Below are 16,912 nucleotides of genomic sequence, written 5' to 3' on the forward strand. Positions count from 1 at the left end.
AATAAAAATAAATAATCGAATTTAAAAAAAAATGAACAACATGAGATCATTGGGGTGTTACAAACTTCCCCCCTTAGAAAGCTTTCGTCCTCGAAAGCTCTAATCCTCGAACATTTCTGGGTACTGGGCCTTTATGTCCTCTTCTCTCTCCCACGTGGCCTCTTCAACTCCATGGTTCTGCCAGAGGACTTTGACTAGTGGAATATCTCGACTACGAAGCTTCTTGACCTCTCTTGCCAAGATCTCGACAGGCTGCTCCTCGTAGCTCAAGTTCTCACTGACCTGTAGGGGCTCGAAGTCCACGATGTGCGTCGGGTCTGCGACATACCTCCTCAACATGGAGACATGGAATACGTCATGCACTGCTGAGAGGGATGGGGGCAAGGCCAAACGATAAGCCACAGGGCCAATCCGTTCCAGTATCTCAAATGGCCCCACGAAACGTGGACTCAACTTCCCCTTCTTCTCGAACCTCAGAACGCCCTTCATCGGTGCTACCTTCAAAAAGACCATATCTCCCACTTCAAACTCGAGGTCCTTACGTCGTACATCAGCGTAACTCTTCTGTCTGCTCTGTGCGGTCAGCATACGAGCTCGGATCTTCTGTATGGCTGCATTGGTAGTCTGCACTAACTCGGGGCCTAGCATCCTCTGCTCTCCAACCTCGCCCCAGCAGACAGGGGATCTACAGCACTTGCCATACAGAGCCTCAAACGGAGCCATACCAATGGTAGCCTGGTAACTGTTATTATAGGCGAACTCCATTAGATGCAGGTGGGAGTCCCAACTTCCTGAAAACTCTAGCACACAGGCCCGCAGCATATCCTCCAAAATCTGGTTCAGTCTCTCTGTCTGACCATCAGTCTGAGGGTGGAATGCCGTGCTGAAGTCCAGCCTCGTACCTAATGCAAGTTGGAGCCCTTGCCAAAATTTCGAAGTGAAACGGGCATCCCTGTCTGAAACGATGGATACTGGTACTCCGTGCAGTCTTACTATTTCCGTCATGTATAACTGCCCCCACTTGCTGGCAGTGTACGTGGATTTCCCTGGCACGAAGTGGGCTGTCTTCGTGAGTCTGTCGACCACAACCCAGATCACCGTGTAGCCCTTCAAGGTCTTGGGCAGTCCCGTGATAAAGTCCATCGACACACTCTCCCACTTCCACCCTGGCACACTCAAGGGTTGCAACAACCCTGCTGGATGCTGCCTAGGTGCCTTCACCTGCTGGCACACCAAGCACCTACTGACGAACTCTGCTACATCCCTCTTCATGCCCCTCCACCAATAGACACTCCTTAAGTCCTGGTACATCTTCGTACTCCCAGGGTGCATGGTAAACGGGGAACTGTGAGCCTCAGTCAAAAGCTCTGTCTTAACTGCGCTGTCTTCCGGCACACACAGGCGTCCCTCAAACATAAGGCCATCATCAGAGGATATAGAGAACTCTTCACCTTGCTCCGTCTCTACCATACGACGTTTCTCTGCCAAGTAAGGATCACTCAGCTGAGCAGCAATGATCTTTTGCCTCAAGGTTGGCTGAACTGTCAACTGAGCCAACTGTGCGGCAACCTCACCTACTGAGACTGCAATCTCGGCTCTCTCCAAATCCCTGAGTAAGGGGGTCTGCTTCGTGACTAGCGCTGCTGAATGTGCAACCTTCCTACTCAGCGCGTCAGCCACTACATTTGCTTTACCTGGATGGTACAGGATCTCGCAGTCGTAGTCTTTCACCAACTCGAGCCACCTCCTCTGCCTCATGTTCAACTCCTTCTGAGTGAAGAAATACTTCAGGCTCTTGTGGTCGGTGTAAATCTGAATCTTCTCACCGTACAGATAGTGCCTCCATATCTTCAGTGCAAAGACTACAGCTGCCAACTCCAAGTCGTGGGTAGGGTAGTTCTGCTCATGATTCTTCAACTGGCGTGAGGCATACGCAACTACCTTACCTTGCTGCATCAGGACACATCCCAGTCCTTTCTTAGAGGCATCACTATAGATCACAAAACTTCCCGACCCATCAGGCACTGTCAGGACTGGTGCCGTCACTAGCTTCTGCTTAAGCTCTTGGAAACTACTCTCACATGCTGGGCTCCAGACAAAAGGGGTTCCCTTCCTGGTCAACTGGGTCAATGGGCTGGCTATGCGTGAGAAGTCTTCTACAAACCTCCTGTAGTATCCTGCCAGACCCAGAAAACTGCGAATCTCACTGACTGTAGACGGTCGAGGCCAGTTGGTCACCGCTTCGACCTTAGCTGGGTCCACCGAGACTCCCTCACTGGAAACCACGTGCCCTAAAAATGTCACCTTCTTTAACCAGAACTCACACTTGGAGAACTTGGCGTATAGCTTATGAGCTCGAAGGGTCTCCAAGACTTGGTGCAAGTGCTCTTCGTGTTCGGCCTCAGTCTTGGAATAGATCAAGATATCGTCAATGAAGACTATGACGAATTGGTCTAGAAAGTCCTTAAACACCCTGTTCATCAAATCCATGAACACTGCAGGGGCATTAGTTAAACCAAAGGACATCACTATGAATTCGTAGTGTCCGTACCTCGAACGAAAGGCCGTCTTGGGAATATCACCGTCCCTAATCCTCAACTGGTGATAGCCTGATCGCAGGTCGATCTTGGAAAAGACGGTGGCCCCCTGTAACTGGTCGAACAGGTCCTCGATTCTGGGTAAGGGGTAGCGGTTCTTAACTGTCACCTTGTTCAATTCTCGGTAGTCAATGCAAAGGCGCATCGACCCATCCTTCTTCTTCACGAACAACACTGGGGCTCCCCAAGGTGATACACTGGGCCGGATGAAGCCTTTGTCCAGCAACTCCTGTAACTGGACCTTCAACTCCTTTAGCTCAGCTGGAGCCATTCTGTAAGGAGCTCTAGAGATAGGGGCGGTGCCGGGCTCTAACTCAATGGCGAAGTCTACCTCCCTGGGAGGCGGAAGTCCTGGGAGTTCGTCGGGGAAAACGTCAGGGTACTCCCTTACTACTGGTTCGGAAGATAGGGAAACTTCTGGTTCTGCCATATCTACTACGTTCGCCAAGATACCCCAAGTACCCTGGCTAAGTAGCTTACTCGCCTTCATTGCTGAGATGACCTTGGGTATACCTACCATGCCTGCTCCTCTAAACTTAAACTTATCCCCGGAAGGAGGGTTAAAGACTACTTCCTTATTAAAACAGTCTATGGTTGCATGGTTAGTTGACAACCAATCCATGCCTAAAATTACATCGAAATCTTGCATATCTAGCACCAGTAAAGTTACGTTCAAGGTATGGTTTGCTATTTCTACCCAACATGCCCTTATTTTTTCCTTAGACAAAAGGACCTCTCCAGAAGGAGTAGAGACAGACAAGGCACTACCCAACGGTTCTACTTCTAAACCCGCATGCTTGACAAAAATAGAGGATATAAATGAATGCGATGACCCCGAGTCAAATAGTACCAAAGCATAATGCCCCAAGATTGGGAGCGTACCTGTCACCACCGTACTAGCTCGCTCGGCCTCCTGCCGGTTCGTGGCAAAGACTCTCCCCTGCTGGGGAGCAGAAGGCTGACGTGGCGTCGTCTCTAAGGGTTTCCGAGGACACGCATCAGCAGTGTGCCCCGGCTGCCTGCACCTGAAGCAGACTCCACTCCCAGCTAAACATTGTCCTCCATGGACCTTCCCACAGGTAGTACAAGTGGGTAGCTCTCTCAAAGTTCTCCCAGCTGCTGCCAGCTCCCGACGGTGTCTCTGGAAGACACCTCCTGACCTCGGAGTCTGCTGTGGTACTACGTCGGGCTGCGCCTCCGCCTTCCTCTTCTGTCCCGAGGCTGACCCTGTGCCGACAACCTTAGATTGACCAGCTCTCTCATGCAGGCTCAGATCCAGTGCTATGCGTAGAGCATCCGCATGAGTGGTTGGTCGAAGAGCTCGTACAAAACCCTGGAGGTCTAACCTGAGGCCATTAACAAATCTCTCAGTCCTGGCGGCCTCATCCCTTACCACATCAGGGGCAAAACGGGACAACAGGTCGAACTCGGCATCATACTGTTCCACGCTCAGTTTGCCTTGCTCCAAGTTTAGGAATTCTTGGAGCTTGGCGTGCTTCACGTTGGCAGAGAAGAACTTAGCATAAAAGCTCTCCCTGAATTGCTCCCATGTGATCTTGCTGGCATCTCCTCCCAGCGCCCTCTCAGCAGTCTCCCACCAGGCAGTCCCCCTATCCTCCAAACAGAAAGCTGCACACTGCACCTTCTGGTCTTCTGGGCACTTCATGTACCTGAAGATCGTCTCTATGGATGTCAACCACAGCTGGGCTCTAAAGGGGTTGTCCAAGGATCCGTCGAAAGTCTTCGGGTTGTACTTCCTAAAATCCCTCAAGTGCTTGGCCTCAGCTGACAGTTGTACTGGCACCGGCTGGGCTTCCACCGGGGCTGGAGGGATGACGGGCTGGTCCTGAACAGGGGCTGGAGGGACTACAGGCTGGTCCTGAACAGGGGCGGCCTGGTTCTGCTGAGCAGCGAGGAACGGCGCTAGAGCAGCTTGCAGCATGGCCTGGTAACGCTGCTCCATTGCGGCGAGATCCGCCTGAGTGACCGGTGCATTAGGGTTGACTGGTACGTCGGGGTTGACTGGCGGCGCGGCAGGTTGCTCCGCCGGTTGGCCACGACCGGCTCCTCTGCCTCCCCTGCCACCTCCTCGGCGTGCACCTCTACGTGGCGGCATTCTTCCTAAAATTCACCAACAAATTTTTCACCACTAGAACTCAATATTCTCACTCTAAGTCTAATCTAATCAGGCAACATTATAATCTTAATATTTGTAAAGCTTTAGGCATACCTGGCGAGTGACGAAGGACCGTATAGCCATAGGGTGAGGTAAAAATCAAAACAAAATGACTTACATCATAAGTCAGTCTACAGGACCTAAAACACTGCGCTCTGATACCAACTGTAACGACCCGACTCTTTATGCTGAATCGAAGTGGTTACTGAATCTAGGATCAGTGTTTAAGTCATAAAATCCGGTGTAAATAAATGCAAAGAAATCTAGCAAATGTATTTATGAAAGATAGTTAAAGTAACATGTAGAAATACGAGTTAAGTTTAAAATCCCTAAGCGGGCCCTATCTACAAAAATAACCAAAGTAAACATGCAGAAAGCCGAAACATGAATTTAACTGTAAGGTAAAACATGTGCGGAAGCAGGAAAACCCCTATGGCTCGCCACGGTCACTTCACGTCGCTCGCCAGCTTGCCCTTGCCCTTGCCTCGTCCTCTACCTGAAAACATAAAACGAAGAGAATGAGTATAAAAATACTCAGTAAGGGACCCACTACTAGTCCCACTAGGTGCCTGTTAACATTCCTATCGAGTCCTGAAACTAGTACCCAATCTCTGGCACGCTCCCGAACACGTGCAACATGCGCCCCGTGGGGACTTAACTCTGGTCTTCGGTGTCCAGGGGACACTTAGGACCGTCGGGATGCGAGGACCCCGTCGAGTCGCTCGAGTCATATCTATAGTCATGCTGGACTGGCGCCCCGTCGAGCCTAACAGTCCTAAATAGGTGGTGATCCCGAAGGACACCCATGCAGGTACGACTCAGATAGGAGAAGTTAACAGGTACCCCCAATCCCAACATACATATGCATACGTCATCAAATTATCATCAGAAAATAACCACCATCTCATCCCCCACTACAGCTATCATCAAACAGTCACTAATAGTTCTCATTATACAGTCACATACGTCGTAAGTCCATCAGTCTTATCATACAGTCACATACATCATAAGTCCATCAGTCTTATCATACAGTCACATACATCATAAGTCCATCAGTCTTATCATACAGTCACATACATCATAAGTCCATCAGTCTTTCCATACAGTCACATATGGTTCGAGGGTCCTCATTACCATAATATTATGCCAAAGTATGGCCATGTCATTCGTCAGATCATGATAAAATATTATCATACATCGTAAGCCCAACCATCATCGTATGTCACTGAAGGAACATGCAACATCAAATTCTCACATGGGGCTAGTAGTAGAAATCTCTTACCTCGAGATGTTGCTAGATGAGTTCCTACTGAGGAAGTCCTAAGCTGCAGCAGCTATTTGGTCCAATTTGCAAAAATTTAGGTGGAAGGAGCCAAAACAGGCTTGGCGGCTCGGCTGGAAGAAGGCAGGACCGGCTCGGCTTGGTGCAGACGCGGCTCGGCTCGGTATGGGGACTTCGCGTGCGGCTCGGCTTGCTACAGGGAGGGGACGCGGCTCGGCTACGCGGAACACACGGCGCGGCGCGCTTGCACGCGGGAGAGTCAGGCACGTGTGGCACGGGCGCGGGTTCGGTTCCGGGTTCGGGCGCGCGGGCGGTTCCAGGTTCGAGCGCGCGGGCGGTTCCGGGTTCGGGTTCGTTCGTCGGCTGGAGGCGGGCGCGTTCGCGGCTTCGATACGGCTCGGGTGTAGGCGCGTTCGCGGCTCGGATTTGCAGACGCGTTCGCGGCTCGGATGCAGACGACGATGGCTGGCGACGCGGCTTCGACGTGGAGGTGGATCTCGGCTTCGCGACGCGTTCGGCGCAGAGGTGGATTCGGCTTCGGGACGCGACGGGTTTCGGCTGACCTGCCTCAGATCGAAGCGGCGCGGCTCCTTCGGCTGGCGGACGCGGTACGACGCGGCTTCTACGATGGCTGGCTTGCGGCGGCGTGCGACGGCGGCGGCGGCGGTGGAGATTGGCGGCGGCGGCTAGGGTTTCCCCTTCTCTCCCTCTTCTCTTTTCTTTTCCTTTTCTTTTCCTTTTCTTTTTCCTTTTCTTTTCCTTTTATAAAATAATTTCCCTTCTTTTCTCTTCTTTGTTAAATTCCAAATTTCACCCTTCTCTCTCAAATTTCTCCAATATCTTCACCAAATTCCTCCTTTCCCTCAACTTCCAAATACCAATTAAATCTTTAATTACCAAGTATAATTAAAGTTGAAATTTGCTTAATATTTTAAAAGGGGAAAATTCACATCTTGATGACATAAGTTTCATTATTTAATTATAAACAAATAAATGAATAAAATAAAAATAAATAATCGAATTTAAAAAAAAATGAACAACATGAGATCATTGGGGTGTTACAGTTTCGATCCGTATAATTATGATCTTTGTAACGTTCTTGAATATAATTTCGGAAACTTAATTTATATGTTTTAGATATCTTAAATCATTATGGAATTTTCATATAAATGTGATTGTCAAGAGACTCATATAAATATATTATGACTACACATGATAGTACCGAAAATGTGCTAACGAGGTTGTTCCTATATTTTATATATTTATTCGATTATTTTATAGGTTTCAAGCATCAACGAGATAAGATCGAGCATTATAAAAAAAATGGAGCTAAAGTGGACAAAGCTGGAGCCTTAATGAAGTATTTAGGCCAAAAGATTTAGCAACTACGAAATTGTCACTAAAAGAGTTCAGTCACACAAATACAAATTTGTATCTTTGGTTTTCAGGTCATATCTTTTGATCCGGGTGGTTGTTTTGGGCAAATAACCAATCATTTTTTTCGGCCTCTATATATCCGTGGCATTAATTTGTAGGTTTGATTTCGTCTTATCTTTGTAAGCAAGAAAAAATCATGTGGATGAAAGACTAAGGTACTTTTTCTAGTTTGGGACGTTAGGATACTTTCTCTATTTCATTGTTTGTGAGCTTTTGAACTATGATCTTGATGTATCAATGGTTTGATTTTTTCTAATATTGATTGAAACATATTATTGGACACTTGTGGATGTATGTTTATCGCTTGAATTCATATACAATATCATGACACTTGATTGTATACTTTTTTTAGAAACAAAATGTTGAGTTAGCTTATAATTCTAATTAATTAGAAGAGCTTGATTTAACCAACTAAGGATCATATCAATAGAATAATTAGCCAGACCCTTGGAAGTTAGTTCACTACAAGAAAAATGGATTTTAACGACATAAAATTTGTGTTGTAAAGAGTTTCAACAACACATTTTTTGTGTGTTATTAAAGCCCATGTCAAGATGGGCTATTTAACAAAACTTCAGAAAAAGTATCATTAAATATGTGTAGATGATACCAATATATTGTCATTAATACTATATTGACGCTTTAAATGTGTCATCGTTATTTATAACTTGTTGTAAAAAAATGTCGTTGTTCATGTGGTAATCTGTTTATTCATGTCATTTTTTTCGTTATTGACGACACTTATTTCGTGTCATGTTTTAACATTTTGTAACACATAATTCTTGTCAAGAAATGTTCTCTTACGACACTGTTCATGTGTAATAAATGCTTATATGTCAACATTTTTTAGCGTTGTTATTTTTCAATTCACAATACATTTTTTTGTCAAATATTTACTTATTTCGACATTTTTCTATTGTAATAAATAATAAAATCATGATTCAACATTACCCACATTTGTTTAGAAAGATCTTTATATTAATAATAAAAAATTTAAATTACATTGTCGGTAAAAGCTTTTACAATAATCCAAAAGATAAATTAGCTGTAATACAAGTATGGTGACCTAATCTAATCAAAGTAATGTATAAATGGACTTGATCGATGATAACTTGTAGAAATACAAGTTATTACGACCTTTTAGGTAGAACAATGGAGCCAAAACCCATAATAATACGTCAAAACACATAACTTCTATCACAAATTTATAAAGATAAGAGAATGTAAGTTAAATAAGTCTTCATGCCTGTTTTACTCTATTTTTCAGTGTCTTATCTTTTCGCAAGATTGGAAAGAAAAGAGAAAGAGAGTGAATCGCAGAGGAGCGCGTGCTACGCGATAAGAGGCTTGCCTCGCAACTAAATATCTTTAGGCGAGAAACTACACCAGCACATAAGGAAGGTTCATTAGCAGACAAGGATTGTAGTTGGAGTTGATGGGACTTGACGAGGCCGCTAGCGGTAGGGATAACTAAAAAAAATGATGACTGCAGTCGGCACTGACTTGCACAGAAAGAATAAACGGTTATACTAAAAGTAACCTATATAAACCCTCCTTCTCCATTGAGAAAAGTAGAGACGTGGGCGCCTCTTGTCTGAATAGACCACCCCATGTCTGACTTGAATGGGTTAAAACCTAAAGAGCTCCATCGAAGTCGGTGGAAAAGACTAGCTTCTCCACCTTCTGTAAAAATCTCTATCTTCTTCTTTGATCACTCTTGTAAGCGAGAACTCAAGGAGAGATTAGAGAAGAAATCCACCATTTTCTTCCTTCAAACTTGTAATGTTTTCCACTTCCTCGCTTCCTAGTTTTGTATTTTTTTTTGTAATGTATTATGTTCATAATGTACGGTGGTCGATGACCTACATTCTTTAATACATTGCACATTTATCCACTTTCAATCCATCATTCATTTACTGTTCATTTTTCAAAGTGTTATAAGTGGTTTAGGTTGGTGATAAGTTCTTCATAAGAAGTCTAGCTTATAAGGTTTATCACGTTAGTTGAGCTATAATCACCGCTTGACAGCGTCTGTTGTCAACTACTTGAGAGAGTAAGTAGCAAGGATATAGCTAATGTGCAAGAGGGAGTTTGGAGACAAACTCCACCTTAGTGATTAAACCTCCATCGTTTGTGTCTTAAAAAGAGAACAATTATGGTGACTTGGCGTTGAGAGGTTGCCACCCTTAAAAGAGAGGTAATATAAGTCTTATAAGTAAACACTTCTAGATAGATATCGCTTAACCAAGCTTTATCATTTGCATCCTGAGAGGCGAACAAGTGTGGCGTTTAAGGAACTGGGAGGTGAACAAGTGTGGCGTTTAAGGCACTGGGAGGTGCTTTCCATAATTAGAAGCTAGTTAACTAATCATCAAGCACTACAAGAAGAAGGGGTCTACTGACACAGAGATGCGTCACAGATATCAGATCCACGTCAAGAAAGGCTACGCCAACACAGAAATGGCTATCGACAAGAGCGTCATGGGAGATGTATCGTCAAAGGCACTCCCGACGCGCAAACGGGATGATGTCGACAAAGGGTTATTGTCGACGCACTGTTCACCAACACGATCAACACGTCGACAATGGAAAACTGTTGACGTTTGTTAATGGAAATGTAGATACCTTATTACTGACATCGTCAAGTACGTCGACGTCGTCTAGTACGTGGCATCGCAATGCTATCTGATTTAAATTCATTCTAAACATAATTAACGTAAATTTAATAAAAATTTATTAAAATTCCAAATTGAATTACAATTAACATAAAACTAAAAAGAAATTATTAAAATACCAAATTGAATTTATATTAATATTAGTTCAAATATTAAAAAGTATACGTTTGTTTGTTCAGAAATTACATGAATAATAAAAAGTAAAAATGAAAACTTAAAACATAGTTTTAAGCACCAACGCCAGTTTCCTAACTTTTACACATTACCTCAACATGACTGTAGCTAGTATGATTCTAGGGGCATGGGTAGAATGTGCAAAGAGAGAAGTTGAACATTATTAAGAGGTGCATCGAGGAAAATACGAGGTTGCTTCAAACAGAAATAACCCTTATTCTGGTGGTTTCAAAAAATTGATTGGGAAGAGAGGAGCAGTAAATAACAAGATCGATAACAGAACAGTAAGCCATAGAAAGTTTCCCACTTGCATATTAAGTAAATGTGATTGATAGTTTTTTTAACAATCAATCATATTTACATAATCTGCAAGTTAGGAACTTTCTATGGCTTACCTATTCGATTCTCAATCTTGTCATTTTCTACTCCTCTCTTTTGAATCAGTTTTCTGAACTACCAGAGTATGGGTTGTTTATGTTTAAAAAAACTTATATTTTTCTCGATGCATCTCGTAATAATGTTCAACATCTCTCTTTGCACATTCTACCCATGTCTTTATGATTATACTGGCTACAGTCCATGTTGAACTCTTGACTGCTACTATTTGACTTTCTTTGAGCTCCTCCATTGCACATAAGCTCCTCTATAGACTTCTCATACTATTTCTTTTCTTTCTTCGCTACTTAAATATTAATATTGTAATTCTGAAATATACGACAAATTTGGTATCAAACATAAATACAATATACATTCATCCATCAACAAAAGTACATCCCACTGCAAAAGTAATTTTTTTTCTTTACAATCAGTAACTTTGCCGTTATTCACCTAAGAATGCAATCATATTAGTATTATGTATGTGATTATCACATTTTCACTATTAGATGTAAGACTAAATCAAAATCTAAATGCAAGGCTGGCAGAATGTGGCATTGGCAACTTCAATCTTACATCCTAACAACACTAAATTTGAATGCAATACTAAAACCTACAAATAAATCAAAATCTAAATACATGACTGGTAGAATGTGGTATTGGCAACTTCAATCTCAACTTCAATCTTACATCCTAACAACACTAAATTCGAATGCAATACTAAAACCTACAACTAAATCAAAATCTAAATACTAAAACTAATTTAAAACCTAAAACCTAAAACTAATTTGAAATCTAAATACTAAAATTAATAAACTAAAACAAAAGTAAAACAAAGTAAACAACTTATTGGAATAAAGAGCGGCAGCGGTAGATGATGATGAACGAAATAGAGCGACAACGATTACTCTGCTTCTCGGCCTCTCTCAACTCTCTCTTGACCTTCTCTCCTCTTCGATTCTCTCTTGGCCAACCTTCTCAGTTCTATGAATTACAAAACATGAAGTTAGTTTTTATAAAGGAACTCCCGACGTTTCACTTATGGCATCGACATAGGCTTCCCAACTTGCAACACAGTTGCTTATGGCATTGTGAGAAGCCTGTTAAAAGCAGTCAAAATGTCACACATCTCGCAACGTTACCTACCCCACATCAGCAGAGATTTGACCTCTCACGATACCATGCAATCTGGCATCGTGATATGGTTGTTAGAATTTTTAAATGTTCAACCTTTGCCGACGTTCCCACATCGGTAGAGGTTTGACCTCTCACAACACCTTGCACACAACGTAGGTGTAATTGGGACAACGACGATGCATACATGCATGGTGTCGTGAAAAGTATATATTATTATTTAAATTAAACATTTTCACGACATCTCATCGTGTGGCTTCATGGAAGCCTCACCCTCTGGCAACATTCCTCTGTCAACATTATTTGTGCAACGTTGCCAAAGCTCCATACTGTCGTCGCTTTCTTTACGACTTTGCAAAAAGGTTCTTACGACGTTATTTTTTCCGACGCCTTTTTCGGCATCGACAAACCTTCGATTTTTTGTAGTGAAGATTTATGCATGACTTAATTTCCTAGTAACACAAAGACCCTTCACTATTTCTTAATGTAAGTTAATTCATTCTCCATCCTACTCCCTCTATCTCTTTTACATAATCTCTAGTGTAGATATCATGTTAGCTTAGATACACCCTTATCTTATACTATATAGCTTATACTATCTGATTGGAGAAGTAAACCTTATAACTAAGATTTGATATCAATTCTCTGTGTTCGAACCTGGACTTTGCAGGAAACCTATTGTTTCGCTTACACTTGTGCAAGCGATAAGAAAACTTGTACTACATACTTGTTATTTGGAACTAAGCAATGCACACACACAAACTACATTCACAAAACCAAATAAGGAATCGATCTCATGGTCTACAGATTCTTCAAATACTTGCAAAATGAAAATAGTGTATATTAAAGTAAATTAAGGCAAAGGAAGAAGAGAGAGATCAAGTTGGTGCATACAATAAGGAATCGAAACTCTTTTCTACAATTGAAGAGTTACAAAACTTTTGATGTTTCACAATCAAAACTCTTTTCTATAATGTGTATGTGTCTTGTTGTATTTGAATGATGTAATTCAAATAGCTTAAACCTAATACCTTACTAGTTTACTGTTTTACTTACTATTATATCTGTTAAAATTATTTACTTACAAAATAATCATCTTGTATTAAGTTTTTCTCAATAACTAAAGATCTCCTCTCACATTGAGAGATAAGATTTTTACTCAAACAAAGTTTAGACTTTGGTATTAACACCAATTTGTATCCATGCTTCTTAGATCATTATCATATAATGCAAGCAACATACCTCTTTGGGCCTTTAGAAACTTATCATAAGTTGAAAATGCATCGCTTTCAACACATTTAGAAAGATGATCTGCGCTAATCAAATATCAATACACAACAATGTCATTAAAGGTTAAATACAAAAAAACTTGAAGATGTTTAAAGTCAAAATAGAAAGGTGTCAAAAAGTAACTAGTAACTTATCGTATTACACCAAAACTGATGTGCTAAACTTCAATTCAAATTTTAATTATGTAAGTTTTACTAAGAAGGAAAGCCATGATGATTTTCTGTTTTCTTGGTTGTAAAACTAAACAAGCCCATAAAAGAATGTAGGAAAGAGAGTAGAAGACATGATTTTATCAGCTCCAACAATACTTACATGTCATTCTTAGCCTAATCATGTACATAAATACTGTCATGAAGTAATAAGCAACAACTGTCACACCCCACCCCAAAATCCTACTTTATGCGGCCAAGTGGACGTGTGCAGCCTAGACACCTAACACGTATTACATTGCATGATAAACGTTGAACGCCTAGTAAGAAGAACAACTTCTTAAACCAGTCTCAACGCAAGTTTCCAACTTTGAATTCAAAAGACTTTTACAGCATAAGGTAGCAGAAAAATATAGACTTAATCAATATCTAATATTCATTTAGTCATGGCTTTGTTGCCTAATCTTAAATTACAAAGCTCTTAGGTGATAAACACAATACAATGCAGCATAATATAACAACAACACAACTTCAGTTTTTATTTACTTTAGACCATGCGTTCTACATGCATAAGGCATAAATCCTTAAGTACATTAACTATAAAACTTAAAACTTTAGGACATCTGGCCCAGCTTCTCCACTTTACTCACTTAGCTTGATCGCCTAGTTTTTTTTTAATAAAAGGACTCAATTCTCTAAATTGAGATACAACCCTCAAATGAACTATAATAACTTCAAAGTAACTAAACACTGAAGGTTTGGTCAGCTTTCTTGCGTCGCAATCCATCTTACCCTTCTTTTCTTGGCTTTAACGCCTGATTACCTAAGGAAGGGAGAACTTAAAATATAAGTCAAAGACTTAGCGAGTGAGATTTCAGAAATACCTTTTTGGGAAAAACAATACAATCACATAGACTCATTTTCCTTTCATAAACATAGGCTCACTTTGTCTCATTTCATAAATCATGTAAATCACATGTTGCCTTCTTATTCCTTCACACCGAGAACATGAATCGTTCTTTACTCTAAGTATTCACTCTTACTAGCATCTTATGCTTAGACTACTATGATGTTCACTCCATCTACAGCAATCGAGAATTTTTCTAATTTGTTTCTTGTTCCCTCCTTCGTCGTGCCCTCTCGCATTGACTAGGACGCTCGATGCTTCGTTCATCCGGGTGATGAAATTCGTCGATCACTACATCTATAAGATGGATGTCTAGACTTTCATACACAGTTAGACCAATTAAATTTTTTTAATGTGATCACACATCCACCGTCGAAGAATATGTCTCCTCATAATCAATACCAAGTCTTTGTGAAAAATCATGTTCAACAGGTTTGGCTCTTCTTTTGTACTACTGGTCCAAAAACTTGACGTTTAGAAAGTGAATTTAATTATGGCTTAAATTCTTTTTTCCACAAAAACCAATCTTTTCTCTATTGACATTCTTCAACAGATTTTGGTTAAGGACCTCATTTTCAAATGTTATATATCAAGAGCAACATTATATACAAAAATGTTGTCAACAACAACGTTAGTTTAATTCTTTTTATTGTCATGATATAGTTTATCGAAATTTTATTATTATCTTTAGTTGTTTATCTTTTTTGATATTTTTGTGAGGAGTCAAATTTCTGATTTTTTTTAGGACATCCATATCATTAATTGAGTTAGTGACTTGCTTTCTTTTTCGAGGATTTTTATCTTTAGAACCATTGGTCTACCACGCTTCTGGCGTATTTCAGATTCATTAATGACATCTTGTTGTACTGGGATATCAATTTTCGATGGAACATTTGTAACTTGGTAGTGTGACTTAGTTACTTTCTTTGTACCTACAAATGCATTTGGTAACTAATTTACTGTATTTTGTAAATGAATTATTTTTTGAACTTGGAGTTCATATTGATATGTATGAAAATCTAAATGAGACAATAATGAGGCATTCTATGTAATTATTTATCCAACTTCTAAATTCCTCCCCCTAATGCTGAAAAAATTGTCTTGTTAAAATGATAATCAACAAATCATGTAGTAAATACTTCACACGTCAAGGATTCAAGATATTTAATAATTGATAGGAATCAAATCCAACATATATTTCTAGCCTCCTTTAAGAACCCATCTTAGTACGTTGAGATGAAGCAATTGGAACATAGACTGCACATCCAACAATTCTCATATGAGAAATATTTGGCTCATGATCATATGCTAATTGTAATGGTGAGTACTTGTCATAAGTTGTTAGTCTAATACACATAAGTGATGCAACATGCAAAATAACATGTCCTCATACAAATGTAGGAAGCTTAACTCTCATAAGCAATGATCTAACAATTAATTGTAAATGTTTTATAAATGATTGTGCTAAATTATTTTGTACACGAACATGAGTTTTAGGATGTTCAATGGTTATCCAAATGACATACAATAATTATGAAAAGCCTAGGATGTAAATTCAGCATTATCGAGACAGATTGACTTAATTGTATAATCAAGAAACTGTACTCTTGACATAATTATTTAAGCAAGTAACCTTGCAAATGCAAAATTAGATTTGATATTAACATTTCAATTACTCGTATATGAGTATAATATAATCTAGAAGATAAAATAGACAACTTCTCCTACATACGTTTTTTATTTCAGATAGTAGATATAATATAAAGATATTTTATCTCATTCATTCTATTAGTCTTAATATGATAACCATTATAATGTATATCTTTAAAATATAGTAAATTTCTCTTTAATTGATTGGAGAACAATGCATTATTATAAATTGTGAATTTTGTTACTTCAAGCAAAATAATATTTTCTTTTTCAAATCCTTCGATAAGTTTGCAGAACATGATATTGCGTTGACTTTTGCGTTCAACATTGTCAATTTGGAAAAATATTTCTTTGTTAGTATTGTGTGATTAGTTACACTTTCAACCATACATATATCTTCCTGGCTTATTTTTTAGTTATTCAACATAAGAAAACTATTCAGGCTTCTTTATTAAACAAAATAAAAACAACAATAGAAACAAAATTTAGAATATAAAAATAAGAATGAGAGATAAAAAAACATTGAATATGATAAATTCAAAAAAAGAAAAAGAAAAAGTTATTTTATCAAATATGTTAATTTTCTCTTCAGAAGATTTAAAAATTCTACAAAATCCAATTTTTTTATATTGGATGAGTCAAATATATTGTTAATCTGAAATGCAAAATTTGTTCCCACATTTTTCTCTTTTTCTTGTGGGCTCTTTATTTTATGATCATCATTTAGTGTGGTTCTTTTGAAATTTGGATAATTATAACGATCAACCACGAAAAATAATTATTTCTTCTTCTACTGTTGTTACAACCTTGATCACAATTGTCAAATTCACAACATATTCATTTCAGGGAGTGAGATTGTTTCAGTTTGTCAAGATTCACAATTTTTATCCACCATTATTGAAATTTACAACATTGTCTTCATGAAATGTTGGTTCCGTAATATTCATGATTTTTCAATCAATAATTCTTTATTTCATTCGGCCACGAGAACACATTAGATAAGTGCATAATATATTTTAAAATATTTTTCTCGATGTTGCTACTACAAGAGCATATTTGAAGTGTA

General features: G+C 39.9%; 1 protein-coding gene across 1 annotated transcript; it reads right to left on the reverse strand.

Moving 5' to 3' along the window:
* Positions 1 to 3,227: 3,227 nt before the first annotated feature.
* LOC127150849 (uncharacterized) lies at positions 3,228 to 7,057 on the reverse strand. The gene is made up of 3 exons (XM_051089539.1): positions 6,056 to 7,057; positions 3,295 to 5,269; positions 3,228 to 3,248 (listed from the first exon to the last, which is right to left on the reverse strand). Exons 2-3 carry the CDS (start codon positions 4,711 to 4,713, stop codon positions 3,228 to 3,230), a joined length of 1,440 nt encoding a protein of 479 aa, XP_050945496.1. The 5' UTR covers positions 4,714 to 5,269; positions 6,056 to 7,057.
* Positions 7,058 to 16,912: the final 9,855 nt, after the last annotated feature.

Source organism: Cucumis melo, chromosome 9 (genome assembly GCF_025177605.1).
Source record: "Cucumis melo cultivar AY chromosome 9, USDA_Cmelo_AY_1.0, whole genome shotgun sequence".
Classification (NCBI taxonomy): Eukaryota; Viridiplantae; Streptophyta; class Magnoliopsida; order Cucurbitales; family Cucurbitaceae; genus Cucumis; species Cucumis melo.

Excerpts from the sequence above, each read along its gene's own strand:
- LOC127150849 (XM_051089539.1), bottom strand. The coding sequence starts at position 4,713 with ATGCCGCCACGTAGAGGTGCACGCCGAGGAGGTGGCAGGGGAGGCAGA. Across the intron at positions 3,249-3,294 it reads AAAAAATAAGGGCATGTTGG|ATATGCAAGATTTCGATGTA; the intron begins GTAGAAATAGCA and ends TACTGGTGCTAG.